The 16,283-nt window shown below is 54.5% G+C and overlaps 2 protein-coding genes across 3 annotated transcripts in view; both read right to left on the reverse strand.

Moving 5' to 3' along the window:
• The window catches only part of DPYSL4 (dihydropyrimidinase like 4), an 18,178-nt gene extending 14,063 nt beyond the window's left edge, over nucleotides 1-4,115 (reverse strand). The window contains exons 1-2 of one of the 2 annotated variants that reach the window (XR_002725142.1): nucleotides 3,930-4,105; nucleotides 284-372 (exon numbers count right to left, since the gene is read on the reverse strand). Coding sequence is in view for 1 of the 2 variants with exons in the window: in XM_023185793.1 (XP_023041561.1) it covers nucleotides 284-372; nucleotides 3,930-3,968 (128 nt within the window). In the remaining variant the exon portion in view is untranslated. Of the gene's footprint in view, nucleotides 1-283; nucleotides 373-3,929 lie in introns of both variants that reach the window. The other variant, XM_023185793.1, reaches the window with a different exon arrangement.
• A 1,039-nt stretch (nucleotides 4,116-5,154) lies between these two features.
• JAKMIP3 (Janus kinase and microtubule interacting protein 3) overlaps nucleotides 5,155-16,283 on the reverse strand; it is an 82,863-nt gene continuing 71,734 nt past the window's right edge. Inside the window, exon 19 of the mRNA XM_023185846.1 lies at nucleotides 5,155-5,382. Within this exon, the coding sequence (XP_023041614.1) occupies nucleotides 5,155-5,382 (228 nt within the window). The remainder of the gene's footprint in view (nucleotides 5,383-16,283) is intronic.

Here is a 16,283-nt window from a genome sequence, read left to right on the forward strand (position 1 = left end):
GACCAGTGTGTACACACGAGCTGGGACTGCGAACTTATTTTCAACTGTCTGGATACCATGTGACCAGTGTGTACACAAGAGCTGGGGACGTATTTTCAACTGCCTGGATACCATGTGACCAGTGTGTACACACGAGCTGGGACTGCGAACTTATTTTCAACTGCCTGGATACCATGTGACCAGTGTGTACACACGAGTTGGGGACGTATTTTCAGCTGCCTGGATACCATGTGACCAGTGCGTACACACAAGAGCTGGGAATGTATTTTCAGCAGAAACTTACTTTATCAAGCCGTCTTCCACGTGCACATCAGCGTAAAAGGACTGGTCGTCATTCACGATCCTCCCACCTCTGATCAGAAGGCGGTCACTCTATTTGGAACAACAAAGGGTAATTTTTCTCCAAACTGAGTTACTCAGCAACACCCTCGGTGCAACTCGTTTCTCTGGAATTATGATTGAAACATTCAGGCAAAATTTCTAGATGTAAAAACGAGCACAAAAGCCTGCAGGGGTTTACTATTCCCCAAAAAGTGGCACCAGGTACTCAAAACCAGTTTCCCCTAGAAGCGCCACGCACACCCCAGAGCTGCTGCCGAGGCCTCACTGAGGGCAAAGCCCGTGTTGGTGAAAGTGTGGCAGTGCCACAGGTCATATTTATATCTTCTAATTTACCATCGGATTAAGGAGCCCCAGCCTGAGGCAGGAGGTGACTGCTGTCTCATGGCCTCCTGTGCAGCCTCAGGGATCCTGCTCTCCTCCACCCAGTCTTCCACCCACATGGGAGCTGACAGAGCTGGACTTTGGTTCCACCCAAACACTGCAGACCAGTGATGGTGCCAGGAGGCAGAGCAGCGCCCCCACAGGCATGGTCCCCACCCCAGGAGGCTGCCTCCCACTGAGGGGAGACCACCGGCAGCAAAAACACACACGCACAGATCATCGCAGACAGTGACGAACACGCAGAGCACAGTGAGGGCGCCGTGGCAGGGCCATGAGAGGGGCTGGGAGAAGGACCTCTGGGGCAGGGGACCTCTGGGGCAGGGGTGGCTGATACGGGGCAAGGCGGACATGGTGAGCATTCCAGCCAGGAAGCAGCTTGGCCCTGGGGCAGGAAAGGGCTTGAGCTGCCATCAGCAGACCTGGGAGGAGGCCGAGGTCTGGAACCTTCTGGTGGGGTGGTGGTGCCAGAGGCAGGTTGGTGCCCAGAGCTTGGCAGGGGGCAGGATATGTAAGCCTGGGGACTCCATGGCTGCCCCTGACTGGGGTCCTTAAGCAAGTTTCAATCCTAGTTTGATTGATGTTTTAAAGAGATCACCTTGGCTGCTGTGTTAGAAAGTAGATCGTGATGTTTAACAATGGAAGCAGGATCATTGCTGGAGTGATGTCTGAGTGAGATGAGGAGCTCTGGGACAGGACTATGGGAAGGATGGGAGGAGAGTGGATTCCAGAGAGGCTGGGAGTCAGGAGGGCAGGACCTGCTGACCAAGAGGCCATGGGGGTGATGGGGAAGAGATGGGGTGATCTCAGGTTCCAGCACAGCTCGGACACACTCCCAGTGGGGCACAGAGCGTCAGGCTGGCGAGGCCAGCTCTCAGTGGGTCAGCCCTGGAAGCACAGAGCTGTGGCATTAGGCAGGGATTGACTCCAGTGCTTGGCAGTCATAAATCCCCCTCTAAGAATCCTACCAGATGGCCGGGAAGCAGATTAGGCAGAAAATGGGGTGTCACTGATGGGACTCTGCAGGACCGTCAGAGGTGAAGATCTGACCTCAGTGGAGAATGTGGGAGAGAAACACGAAAAAGGAGTGAAAGGAGGTGGAGAAGGACGCATGCACGGGCTGGACTTGGCAGCGCTTTTCCCTCCACTGTCCCGCGTGCGCCTCAGCACGCCCGACGACTGACCAGGCAGGACTGACCGTCTGCATTTAACAGGGAGGTCCCGCTGTCTGCCCTGGGTTTCCAGGGCCCACCCACAGGTGGCCAGGGTCCTAGCGCGGGGCTGCAGCCTTCACACACCGTCAGTCTGAAGCCAAGAGCATTAAACTGAAGCGCACAATTCGTAAAACTCTCGGAATGAGAAGGAGTTCATTATCTAGTAGCCCCATTACAGGATTCACTGCTGACGTCTAACTGTGAGGCTGTATTTTCAGGATCCCAGTGACTTGTAAACCACTACCCCGTAGTCTACAAACGGCTGGCAGACTATGCCACAGGCCAGACCTAACCCTCTACCTATCTTCATACAGCCCTAGGCTAAGAATGGTTCTCGTATATTCACTGAAAACAATAAAAAGAGTATATCATGACTCATAAAAATTCTACGAAGTTCACACTGCAGCATTCACAGATAAACTTTTGTTGGAACACATTGGTGCCCACTGATTTCCTAAGTGTCCAGGACTGCTTTCCTGGCAGGGTCAAGCAGCCGCAACAGGAAGTGTGGTCCACAAAGCTGACAGCATTTACCCTGGGGCCGGTTGTGGAAGAAGTTTTAGACCCTTGGTCTACAGAGCTGTCCGTTCCCAGCTGCTGCACCTCTCCTCCTCCTGCCCAGTCCCAGTTGAGCGCCAGACCCAGCGCTGACCCCGCACCACCATGCATTTGGAGCCTCTGTAGCCGAATCAGGCCCTGGCTGCCTTCCCGGAGCTGTCCCTCCTCTTCACTTTCCACCCCTCCCAGGGGACCCATGCATTTTCAAGGAAGCCCTAGAAAACGCAACCAGGCAGAGGGAGGCTTGAGGAGACGTGTGGTCTGGGCTCTCTGCTCATAGACACCCAAGTGTTCCGGCACCCACACTCAGACTGGGTTTGGACCCCAGAAGAGACACAGCTGGGGTGTGGGGCCATGCTCTTCTAACTGCACTCACCCAGATGAGGGTGAAAGTTCCCTGGAAGCAGCTGCCCCCCCCACACTGACATGGATGCCTGACCTGCCCTGGGAAGGGGTCCTCCTGCCACCCCCAAACGACCCCCACATGCCAGCTGGCTGGCAGGATCTCTCCTCCATCAAGACCAGACCCAGCCGGGCAGAACCCTCTGAAGGCAGGAGCCCCTCCCGTCTGGAGAGGGGAGGGCTCCTTCCTCCCTCAGCGTCTCAGGGAGTGGAGCCCACAGCCCACGGCTTGAGCTAATGCCAGAGGTCAGACCCCACGGCCCTCCCACCAAGGCCAAGTCCAGAGTCGGGTCTGGGACCCCATGGACTCCCCCTCCCAGGTCCTGCCGGGTCCCGAAGCCTCCCTTCCTCCCACCCCCATCTCCCGCCTCCCGAGTGGGGAGGCTTTGTTTCTGGCAGAGCGGGACCTCCCGCGCCGGTGCGTGTGGGTGTTGGGGAGGGGTCTCTTGCTCTCGAAGGCTCGGGGGCTGCCGGGGCGCCCGGCCACCTTGGAGTCGCTGAACCCAGGTTAGTGGAGGGGTTCGGGGCCACCAGGGACTCCGGCCAGAGCGGCTGGGGCTGAATCGCTTTGTCTCGGACAAAGAGCTCCCGACGCGGCGCCAGTGCGTCCAAGGGGCGGGCGGCCCACGGGCTGTGCCGGGAACGGCATCTCCCCGCGCCCCGGACCAGCCCCGGGCCAACAAAGGGCCGCGTCCGCCCGCCTGGCCTGCCCGGCCGCCGCGGGAGGAAGGAGCCTCCAGCGCTCCGAGGGACAGGCCGCCCGGCCCCGGGTTCTCCCCGGGCTCAGCCGAGGCTCCCGGAAGCCGGCAGGGCCGGGCTGGGCGTCCCGCTCCGTAAGGGGTTCTGCGCGGCGCTCGCGGGGACTCTCGGACCCTGGAGCGTCAAGAAGCCGGGCAGGGAAGGGCGGGCGCCGGGACGGGCCAGACGCCAAGGCAGGGCCCCCGCAACGCGCGAGGCCAGGAGGGTCCGCCCCGCGTTCAGGCCCCACTCCGGGCGGCGGGCAGGGGGCGCCGGGCGAAGCGGGGCCGGGCTCACCGTGATCCGGGGGATGCTTTTCTTGCCCTGGAAGGACATCCTGCTCCTGGGGGTCTCTGGCAGGGGCGGCACGAGCAGGGGCGGGCAGGGGACGCGTCAGCCGGGACGCGTGCGTGGGGGCGGCGGGAGACCGACTGCGAGCGCGCGGGGCCGCAAGGCTCCGTTCCGGTCCCGCCCCCGCTGGGCCCCGCCCCCACCCCGGCTCCGCCCCCGACAGGCCCCGCCCCCGACAGGCGCCGCTCCGCCCATGAGCCCCGCCCCCGCCCCAGCCACTCCTTCGCTTTAAGCCCCGCCCCGGCCCCCCCCCAACTCCCCCAACTCACCGCCCAGCGTAGCAGGGGCGGCCGCAGGGTCTGATCTCTGCACCCCGGGCCCCCGCGCGGACCCGCGGACGAGGGCTGGGTGGGGATTTCAATCTGCTGTGGCTGATGTGTGCGGAGTTTACACCCCGAGGAGACGAGGGAGTCCGGACACGTCCTGCCAGGCCCCGCCCGCGCCCTCGCTGCGCTCCAGCGCGAAACCCAGGTCCCGGGAGACGCGAGGCGCCCAAGGCCCCGGGATTCCCAGCCAGGCAACCCCGGGCGGCGGCGCTCTGGGAGCCGCACCGGTCCAGGAAGGCGCCTTGGCCAAAGCCGGCTCCTTCGCGGATGACCCGGGCCAGGGTCTGAGCGCCAGGCTGTGACCCCGCGAGGCTGTTCCACGCCGGCCGCGAGAGACGGGGGGGGGGGGGGCGCGAGTCGGAGAGACACGGAGACAGCGAGAGACAGAAGGAGGCGCTCGCGCTCGCCGGGGACCGGGACCCGGTGGCGGGCGGGGCCTCAGGGGGGTCGCAGGACCCAGAAAGCTCAGGACCTTTGTGGAGAGGGAGGCCCCGCAGAGGGGAGCGGGTGAGCCCCACGCCCGGCGTCCTCCGGGTGCGAGGGTCTCGGGGAGTCCGGGCCCGGGCCCGCGGCCACTACCTGCTGGGGGTCACGGGCCTGGGTCACGCCGGGCTGCACTCGGGGACTTGCTGCGGCCCTTGAGGGGTCTCCACAGTGCTGGCCCGACCGCTCCGAGTGGTCGCGCGCCCCGCAGACTGGCTCTCCAACCGGAGGGCCTCGGCGGCCGCCGCCCAGCGCGTCCAGCGGCCGCGTCTTGCTCTCGAAGGCGTCCTCCACGCAGCGGAACACGCAGCCGAGCTTGGGCCGGGCCAGGGGCCTCGCGGGCTCCTGAGGCTGCCGCGCGGTCATGGCAGGAGCGGGCGACAGGGTCCGGTCTCGGAGCCTCCTGCAGCTCGGTCTGCGCTGCAGGTGCACTGGGAGGACCTGGCGGCCGCGCCCTCTCCCCGCCTCCTGCCGCCCGGCGCGGAGCTGGCGCTGTCCACGTAGCAGGTGCTGAACGCCCCATTCTGGCCCCTGGGTGCTCGCTTAGTCCCGGCCAGGCGTGGCTGCTCGCCCTCCGAACATGGTGGGCGCTGGGAAGGCAGGGCAGGGAGCGCGCCCTGGAGAAACCGCTATGGGAATCCCGACATTTTCAGGCCCCTTGGGCCGTCCCACGACAGACAAGAAGGCCCTGACTCCGAAACCCTGGGCGAGTGTGGAGGGCTGGATGGGGGGTACCCGCCCACGCGAACTGCTGCTGATCTCCCTTAAAGCCGAGTTAGAGGCTTGGGGCGAGACAGGGGTGAGGGGGCGATGCTGTCACTCCATCTTTCACTCTACTCAGCCTACAAAGGCTGAATTTGAACCCAGAGACTTCGGGCCTTTGCGTTGTTAGCGCAGTCCGCACTTCAAAGCCAGAGTTCCGACACTGAGTCACCTCGATTACTGGCGGGGCTTGAGCCAGCAGAGCTAGGTCAAGCAGCTTCCCACCCCGTCGTCCTTCTCTGGCTCCCCCTCCCCTCAATGATTAATATAATGTCCGTTACTCACCTGTGGACCGCCCACGGCAAACATCACCAGCTGTTCTCACGCATGTGCAGAAGTTCCGTCCCTTTCCTAATTGTTCGATCTCTTCGATGGTTCACATTTGACCAACAGCCACAGCAGGGAGTCTCCCAGGTGGTCGACCTGAGCCAGGTGCTGCCAGGCACCCCCGACTGCAGAGCTTGCCCTCCAGGTGATCTCACAGGTGAGACCTGGGGCTTTCCTCCACAGTGGGCGGAAGGCGCAGACCCCGTTTCTGGTGTTCAGAGGCACTGTTCAGGGAATGAACTCAGAAGTGCAGAAATGGCTCATACGGCTTTCAGTTCAAACTTTAATACCTTTGAGGGGACTTTAATCGTCTAAGATTTAAAACATTTTTTATTAAAACTGTACAATAATTTACAAATGAGTAAAAATTCTCTGGTATATATCATAGGAATCACAATACAAAAATATTTGTAAAATCTTGTAGATCACCATACAAACCTACGTTAGGCCTGTGAATACTGATTAGCACTGGACAGAATGTCACGTGGTTAGAGGGTGACTAAGAAGGGAGTGCCTGGGAGAATACACACACTGCTTGGCATGCTGCCATAAAAAAACAGGCCCGGTTAGTTTTTGCATAAATTTACAATAAAGCTTTTTAAAAAATATACAGTAAACAAATATATGATTTGATACCTATATTCAGAATATGAGTTTCCTGAGCCTAAACTTAAATTCCACTCTGTGTTAAAACACACACTCCCCCTCAGGGTTTCAAGGATGGGATGACAGTGAGTGTTGGCGAATGCATCAGCGCCTCCAAACCCACACTTGGGCACTCTCTTCTTTTTGACTTCTAGTGTCGATGTTCACAAGCCCTGTAAGGCACTCGGGGTATCCTGAAGGCTACAGATTCTGCCAGGGCAGAGACTTTAAGGAACAGCCATAGTCCTTCTCCAGCTCAAAATCTGGACCAGGGGCACAAGGTAAACAACACACTGGTGTCAACAAAGAAATCTGTGATTTACGTGGATTTTTACTTTAGATGAACTGAAGTATCTATGTTGTTCTGTGTGTTGAGCAGAGTGTGATGATGTTAATACAATATAATGTAAATGTTGATGTCCTGGTTACACAGTAATCGTTTCTGGCCACATTTCAGGGTCCTTCCTCTTGTGTTATTAGGGGGTGATGCATTTATACAGACTTCCCCTGTTAGAAGAGCTAGCAGTAAGACAGCCTGGAGGAAATTCACTCTAGCCCATTGGTTTGGAAAAGAAGGTATAGCCTACAATTTAGAAATGCACCTTATTTTTAAATACTTGAATTCTGCTGCTGCTCACTGGACCAGGAGGAGTCAGTGATAAATGTTCATATTTATCTTTTGGGGGGCAAAAACCCAGTTCCGAAATGGATATTATAATCAAATGTAAAGAAGGTGCCTATGATAGAAGAGTGAGAACAATGATATCTAAGGAGAGGAACTGACGCTCCAACTAGATGTGAGCTTTCAGGAATGGGACAGGGATGTAATGCAGTTTGGATGTTATTCAGCACATTCCTTGCGCCTTCTCCCTTTCCTATATACATACGTTTTACATATAAACAATTACAACTTCATAAGAATTGGTACATATTTACATGCTTCTCTTTGCTGTATAGTTTGCCTTATTATTATTACAGAACTGTGATTAAGAGTATCTGTGGTGGACAGAGGTGTATGAAGTGCTCCAGACATATATACAACATGCAAAACCATGATGACCCAAATAAACATGAGGGATGTGAATCTGAGTTTCACTGCACATCTTTAGATCCAAAACAGTTGGCCCATGCAGCTGTTGTTCCCATGCAGGTCAACACTGGGACCATGCCAGGAGCTCCCCCAGAGGAGGAGGCCAGGTTGGCAGGGAGGCAGGTAGAGTTACAACATATTTCTGGATACCTGCATCATGGAGTCCATCGGACTTCAACCCAGCAGTTCACCCATAGCGCCACGGTAGCTTTTATTAACACAAGGCTATTGTGTGCCATTCAGTTCTGAGTATAATAAATGTACCAAGAAGATGCAGTCATTAAAATAAGACAAAACTATGCACAGAGGACTGAACAAGATTTCAGACTTGAGACGCAAACCCCAAGGTGAGGCTCAGCTAGAGACATTGAACTGGCCCAGTATCTTGTCTGAGTAAATCAGGAACTGTGGCTTGAATGACAACAGAAACGGATGCGTCTTTCTTGGACAAGTGCTGATTAATAGTGCATTTTCCAGCAGAAACCCTGCAGCCACCAAAGAAAAAGCATACCTGTCTGACAGTATTAGCTTTTCCCTGATTTCAACCTAGGGAACCATGCCTGGTCCACAGCCACTATGTCATCTGCCCCAAAGTCAGACATTTCTTCTGACACAAATATAAGATGAACCTAATGCTTCCAGACAACCCAATCCTCCCTGCAGCAACTGAGTCACCTCCTTTATACAGTGGTGCATGTTACATTCACACCTGGCTGCACATCTAACTGCCTCAACTTCTAGGTGCCTCAAAATGGCTAAATCCCATGAATTGCTCTTCTGGTTGAGTGAAAACACACATAAACGCAGGCATGTGCACACAAGTGAGCGCGCACACACACACCTCCTGTCAATTCAGCTCTGAGAGCAATAACCTTAGACCACCAAGGGTGGGAGGACACAGAAGTTCCATCTGCAGGCAGTCAGGCTCCATCCACAGGCTGGACGAAGCTCCCGGGCTATGGCCTGCATCTCCCAGCAGGAATGGAAATCACACCTAACGTTGCCTTCACCAATGCACTGCTTCCTCTCTGAAAAAGAGTGAAGAAAACACCATTCAGTGCGACGACATGGGGAATGTGGGCACCACGGGTCAGCACTCAAGGCAGTTGGGGCCTTGACCAGGCACTGGCTCTACACAAGACAGTCCTTGAGCCAATGGCAGGCACTACCCTCATGGGTCCAGCACCAGCTACAGCACCACATCCTGAGCCTCCAGCCCGGGAGACGCACCTGGTCCACGCTGAAGGCCACACTCTCAGGAAGATGAGTCCATGATCCCCACAAAGCCCCTACAGAAGTGACCTTGGATCTTTCTCACCATGTCTGGGCCAGCGGCCCGGTTTCTACCCAACTTTACTCATTACTTAGAAAGTGGGCCTCTGCTAGGTTCAAATTGTTTATTACCTTTCAATTTTTTAATGTTTTTGAAGAAGTTATGAAGGAGCTGCTTTTCACAAGGGCGGGCCCCGGATCAGTCCCTGGGGCACAGCAGCATTGGGTGGGAGGCCACGTGGGCTGAGGGGCCGGGGAGAGAGCACGCTGGGACAGAGGCAGAGGGCCCGGCAGTGGAGACACCATGGTTTTCTAATCTAGGAGAGGTCTGAAGAGCTTTTTAGTTTTTTATTTTTTTAACCTAACTTCTAAGTAAGATATTACCTCAAACAGAATGAAAAATAAATGTAGTCAAATGACACATACATGTTTACTTCTTCCCGTATTAAGCGTTACAGCTGAAATCTCTGCTGCAGTTAACATAGTACCTTGTTCTTTGTGCCTTTAATCAGGTTCATTTCTAAATAGGTTGTGGTGGAACCATCGATCTCTAGAAGGTACAGGAGGAAGGGGACCTGCCAGTCCAGCCCTCCTATTTTACAGATGGAAAAGCTGAAGCCCCATGTAAAATAGGGATTTCCCTCAGTGACACTTCCAGGCTGAGCAGGGCCAGGGATCCAGACACCTACCTAGTAACACTCCCACCCCATCAATGCCTCTCTGAATTATGGGATCAACTACCTGGGGTATGAACTATGCACATGCAAATAGAGAACAGAGGTCTCGTTGAAAATATTATGTAGAATTTTAAAAACTCACTCCCCAAACTGAAGGGACAAGACCAGAGTGTTTGGTTTCCTGTGGTCACTCGATCCCGCTCCAGAGCCAGCTGGTGCTCTCCATTGTCAACACGCTCCACTCACTACCCTATTTCCAGAACAGGAGACTTTCTGCCCCATCCATGGCTGCAACATACCACTCACACACACACACACTGCATGTGCATGTACACACAATGCACAACACACATACATGCACATGCACAAACAGCACATACACACTGCACATGCATGTACACACAACACACTGCACATACATGCCCACAATATGCACACATGCACTGTACATGTGTACACACAATGCAATACACATGCACATGCAGTGCACAACACATACACATACATGCACATGCCCAAAGACACCACTCACACACACACATGCACACAATACATGCATACACAACACACCACTCACACACAGCACATGCATTCACACATGATACACACACACACACACACACACACACACATCGTTCTGCCTCCAGGTGTGCAGTCCTCCCAAATCCCTTCCGCCCCACCACATCTCTTCTGGGGGATGTGGTCTTCTCCCTCCCATGCTCCCTCCCCTTTCTGGCCACTGTCCCTCACAGTCAGCTGAGGACCTCGTCCAAGTGGGAGCCATGTCAGGCACAGGACAAGTGGGAGGCAGCCACCCATGGGTCTGGCCTTGGTCTCTGTGGCTCCATGGGGCTCCTTAAAGTCCTCACTCAAGAGTGTCTCTGTGGACAGGCCTGAGGCTGCTAGCTGCAGAAGTGCCTGCTTGCAAGGGCCAGCATCTGGGAACTTGGCTTTGAAGCATTCCTTTAGTGAGGAAGTTCCTGCCTAGACCATTTGTGCAAACAATATGACTCATGGCAAACACTGGCCTTTCTTTTGAGGGCCTGGCATGTTAGTGGGCAGGGGGTGCACAACTGAGTAGTCCCCCAATCAAAATCATGAATTTTGGGTCTTAGCTGGAATTCCCCAAGCAGAAACACTGCATACGTGGGGCTGTGTTTTGCTGCTGGAGGGAGTGTGTGCCCCATGTGCGCCTCGCAGTGGGGAAGGGTGTGGGAGGGGAGAGAGCATAGTAAGTCTGCTCACAGACCTCTCTAGGCTGTGCCTGTGAACACTTCCCTTGCAGATCCAGCCACACCTCCTGATTATAGGGCTGCGATAATGGTGTGGCTGTGCCATGGTGTGGTTGTCGTGGTGTGACTCTGCCGTGGTGGGGCCCTGCGTGGTGTAACCCTGCCGTGGTGTGGCTTTGCTGTGGTGTGGCTCTGCTGTGGTGTGGCTGTGTGCTGAGTCCTGTGAATCCCAGTGAGTCCCCAGACATACAGGTGGTCTTGGGGGCCCCCAGAACATCTGCTTCCACTGTTGCCTGGAAGTGTGGGGGATGGGGGGACATGGGGCTGCGAATTACCTTCAGGGAGCGCATTCTTTTACCTACTTGGCTATTCACATGGCAAATATTTACTTGAGTGTATCAGTGCCGCAGCACGGGTTCCACGGGAGAAACCCAGGCAACCCTCATCCCAAGAGCTCCCAGTTCTCAGGGAGGGGCAGGAAAGTGCTTCTCAGGTGGCTGAGCTTCGAGTGACAGGAGAGAGGCAGGATGTGGGGAGCTCAGGCATAGTGCAGGTGGGGCCCCAACCAGCTCACAGCCCGGGGAGCCCAAGAGTCCCATCGACAATGTCCATGCACACCCACGGACACTACCCAGTGCACAAGAGCAAGTGTATACACACCACAACAAAACGCACAGTGTGCACATACTTGGACACTACCCAGTGCCCCGTGGCCATGCATGATGCTGGCGGAGGATGAGCACTGAGGGCTCCTGCCCTTCGCCCTGGAGGGAAAGCCTGGGTAATTTTATCTTGGGCTGCGGTAAGGATGGCTGATGAAGCATAGGAACAAGGTGACGACCACAATCATGAACTTGGCTCATTGGACAGTGCCAAGGGCTGCAACAGGGACAGGAGATGGCAGCATGCCTGGGGCACCACCCGGGGCTGGCACAGGGCAATTCTGCAGGTGGGGGCCCCCAGCCCCACAGGCACGAAGGCACCAGAACCTCGCTAAAAGCCGCAGAGGCAGAACCCTTATCAATAACACCATGGGTACCACGTGCAGACAGAGTCGTACATATGGATCAGGAAACAGCATTCTGATTGATGTCAAAACAGAGCCCGAGGAACAGGCCCCTGCCTTCTGTGTGTGTGCTGGAAATTTCCACTGGGATCTCAACTGTTTGGAAACATAACACAGTTGGCAAGGAAGATAAGAACGTTCCTGGGGTCCCGACCTCTGCTGGCTTCAGAATTCATCAGATGATGAATGCCACTGGAAGGCTCAGGACCTACAGCCTCAGTTTCCAAAAGTGTGCATGAGACAAGCAACCCCAGGGTTCTCACACAGGGTGAGCCGCTTGGGAGGTGGTGAGACCCTGCAGCCTGGATCCTTGCTCTGTTCCCCAACACTGCCCCACAAATACACAGATTCCCAGCTGACAGGACAAGGAGCGAGGGCCGAGCATAGGACCTTTCCCCATATGCTCTTTTGTCTGAGAAACTTTAGCCAAATATTTTCAAACCAAACAGAAACAAATGGCAACGACTAAATCTGCTTATGGTCAAGGTATTTTTTTCTTGAAGCTCTGATTTGGGGAAAATATGAAACAGACCTTACCCAGATACAGGCTTAGCCTCCTCCTCCTTTTCCTCCTCTACCCACTTCATGGGGTCTCTCTCAACCCTACAGAGGGGACCAGTGCTGTTACCAACTCCCTGTCTGCCCAGAGCCACCTCTGAGGTCATCCTCTCCCCAGCCACTACAGAGGAGCCCCATGTGGCCCACACGGATGCTGGGATAGTCCTCCCATCTTGGGACAGTCCTCAGGCATGTGGTGTTCTGCTCTGGGTCAACTTCCTGCTGATTTTGGCTCTAGAGCTCCCTAATAAATAATAAAGGCAGAAGCCACTTTGATGGTGCAGGTGGCAGGTAGGACAGTGAAGTGGGTGCACAGGAGCAGGTGCACACACACCACAACCAAATGCATAGTGTGCACACACACGCACACTACCCAGGGCACAGAAGCAAGTGTATACACACCACGACCAAATGCACAGTGTGTACACACACACGCACACTGCCCAGGGCACAGGAGCAAGTGTATACACACCACGACCAAATGCACAGGCACACTCCCCCCACGCGCTGGCATGCGCACACACACCCGTGCACACACTTTCTCCCTATTCTCCACGGGTTCCTGGTTTCATTTTCTATCTGGTGGTGCAGCTGCTCTCACAGGCCTCCACAGCGATGCCCAGCTACCCTTTCTGACATCAGCTTCTCTAATAATGACATCCCTTATTAATGGCCCCATGGCCAGCCTAGTAAAAGGATCCATTATTGCTTTAACCAAGATGGTTGCATTAGAGATTGCAGGACAGCTGGCCCACAGGCTGTAAGCTGCTGACTGAAAAGAATAAATTAGACAATAGAGCAATAAAGGGGGAGGGGGACCCTTGGTTTCAAGTCAGTTGTTCAGTTTCTGAGATTTTGTGCAAATCACCCAGTAACATTTGAGAAACACCTTTGCCCTTGGTAAAAACAGAAAGATTCTAAACAAAAAGCAAAGAAAAACAGCTCCAAAGCCAACAGGAACCGGATAAGAGGTTGGTATCAACTCCCAAAGTTGCAGATTCCGACTCCCAATGTGACCCAGGAGTAGCCGCAGCACCAGCACGTCAGGAGACTCCACAGGAAGGTTCAAGCAGCAGCATTCGTAAGAAGCAGAGGCCTGGAAATAACCAAATGTCCACCGGAGGGGAGGTAAACCCCAGCACGAGTTTGCAGATTGGAGGGTGCACATGGCTGAATCCCTGCACAATGACTCCAAGCACAAACACCCAAAGGACGCCTTTCAACAAAGATTTCAAACACAATTAGAGAGTCTGCCTTTTGGAAATGTGTCTGCTACAAAGCGCTGCACAAAGCCCTTGTGGGGAGGGGATGGGATGGGCCACAAGGTCAGAGGTCAGTGTTTGTTTTGCATGGCAGAGCCACAGAATGAGCAAGCAGGCTGCTGCAGACCAGCAACAAGAGTGAGACACACACCAGCACCAGGACCAAGACCATGCTGTGCACCAAGAAACACGAGGACAATGCTATGCTTAGGATGTGGGGACCAGGCAGGAGCTGCAGGCAGGAACCCTCCCGCTGGTCCTGCCATGCAAATGCAACGTGACCCCATGGATGCCTGTGAGCTGGAGGCTGTATGGGAGCTGCTTCTGCCATCAGACAAGCACACGGCTGACCCCAGGGCGGAGCCCTCCCCATTCCCTCTTGGGGCTGGAGCCCTGGCTGATGAAGCTGCCCTAACGGGCAGTTGCTGGGGGGCAGATCCTGCAGGGAGCATGGTGGGGCACCTGGAAGACTCCGCCCCTGATCGGGGTCTGCAGCCTGTGCTTCCAAGAGAGACAGGCAGTGCCTGGGTGGTACTCAGGGAGGGGAGCTTCCCCCAGCTCAGCAACTGCCCTGGGAGGGGACACCCCCCAAAGGACTAATTGTTCACACTTGGGTGAGCTGTTTCTAAACACCTCACCTTTTGTTTCTCTTTCTTTTCTTTAACAATATAGACAAATTCAGTAAGAAAACAATTTCACTGGGCTATGATGCAGAGCATTACAGATTTCTTTTAAGTGACAGCTCCTGCTCCATCATGCACGATGCCCATGAACTGGATACATTCTGAACAGGGGCAGCCTTTTAAAATCCCTGGGTTTTAAGATGACAGACAGACATCATCTCCAGCAGCAGCCTGGTGGAAGCAGTCTGTGGCCCAGCTCAGAAGAGCAGGGCTGCTCATTGGCATTCAGGCACCTGCTCCGCAGAAGCTGTAAATCTGAACCTGCTGATGGTTCATCAACACACCTCGATCTTCCAGACCCTGAGCTGACCCAGGCCCAGGCCCTAGAGATCCAGCCCACCCTGGGGTCAAATGGGGACCAGACACGCTGGCTCTGCTGGCTCAAGGACCCCGCCAGCAGCCCTGCTCTCCCATCTTGTGGTAGCAGAGTAGGGTGGACACCTCAGCCAGGACGGCGCTGACCACACAGCCAAGCAGAAGGGACTTTCATAATAAAAAGGAGGAGTTATTGACCATGGGGTGGAAGGAGACAAGGATGTTCTTGTGTGGACATTCACATGCAAACAATGAACTTCAATCCGAGCCGCATGTGCAGAGTTAACTCAAAGTGAATCGCAGGCATTTTAAATTTAAGACATAAAACCACAGATTCTAGAAGGAAATGGGAGAAAATATTTGTGACTTTGAGTTAGGCAAGTTTTTCTTAGTTCTAACATCAAAAACCACAATTCATTTTTTAGAAGTAGATAAATTAGACTTCATCAAAATTAAGAACTTCTACCCTTTAAATGACACTCAAGAGAATGAAAAGACGAAAGAGACTGGAAGAAATACTTTTCAATAGTGTATCTGATAATGGCACGTATCCAGAATAGAGGAAGCAGCTCTCAAAACTCAGAATAACAAAGTAAACAACCCAATTCAAAAATGGGCAAATGATCTGAACAGACGTTTCACCAAAGAAGGTATATGGATGGAAAATCAACACACGAAAAGATGCTCAAAGTCATGAGTCAGCAGCGAAATGCAAATGAAACCCCAAATAAGATGCCACTCCCCTTCTATTGGAAGCGACCAAATAAGGAGAACCAGCCTGACCATGTGAAGACGTTGTGTGGGGGGCAACGGGAACCCTCCCAGCGCCGGTGGAAATGCAAAACGGAACAGCCACTCTGGACAACAGTTACTTATAAAAGTAAGCATGCACTTGCCATGTAATCCAGCAGACCCAGTCCTAGGTATTCACCCAAGAGAAAGGAAAACTTGCTTTCATGAAAAAACCTGTACACACATTAGAGCAGTTTTGTTCATATTTGCCCCAAACTGGAAACCACCCTGACGTCCTTCAACAAGACCCTGGTGCACTGTGGTCCTTTCCCTCAAGGGGATTCTATTCGGGAACAGAAGGAGAACCCACGGAGCCACACAGCACAAGGAATCTTACGTGGATTTTGCTGAACATAAACACAGCCAGATCCCCAAAGCTGCGCTACGTGACTCTATTTACCTGATGTGGAAGTGGCAAAATGGACACGATGAGAAACAGGTCAGGGCTGCCAGGGAGGGGCCACTGCACAGGCAGCAGGAGGCAGCTCCGGGAGCAGCTCGGGGATAGGATGGTCTGTGTTGGGGCTGGGGTAGGGGATGCATGTGCTGTGCATGGGCCACAACCCAGAAAGCCATCGCAGACACACCACACACACCGCAGACACACCACCACAAGCACAGCAGAGACCACCACAGACACTCCACAGACCACCACGAACACACCACACACCACCACGGACACACCACAGACCACCAGACACTCCACAGACCACCACGAACACTCCACAGACCACCACAGACACAACACACACCACCACGGACACACCACACACCACCACGAACACACCACAGACCACCAGACACTCCACA

Source organism: Piliocolobus tephrosceles, chromosome 9 (assembly GCF_002776525.5).
Source record: "Piliocolobus tephrosceles isolate RC106 chromosome 9, ASM277652v3, whole genome shotgun sequence".
Classification (NCBI taxonomy): domain Eukaryota; kingdom Metazoa; phylum Chordata; class Mammalia; order Primates; family Cercopithecidae; genus Piliocolobus; species Piliocolobus tephrosceles.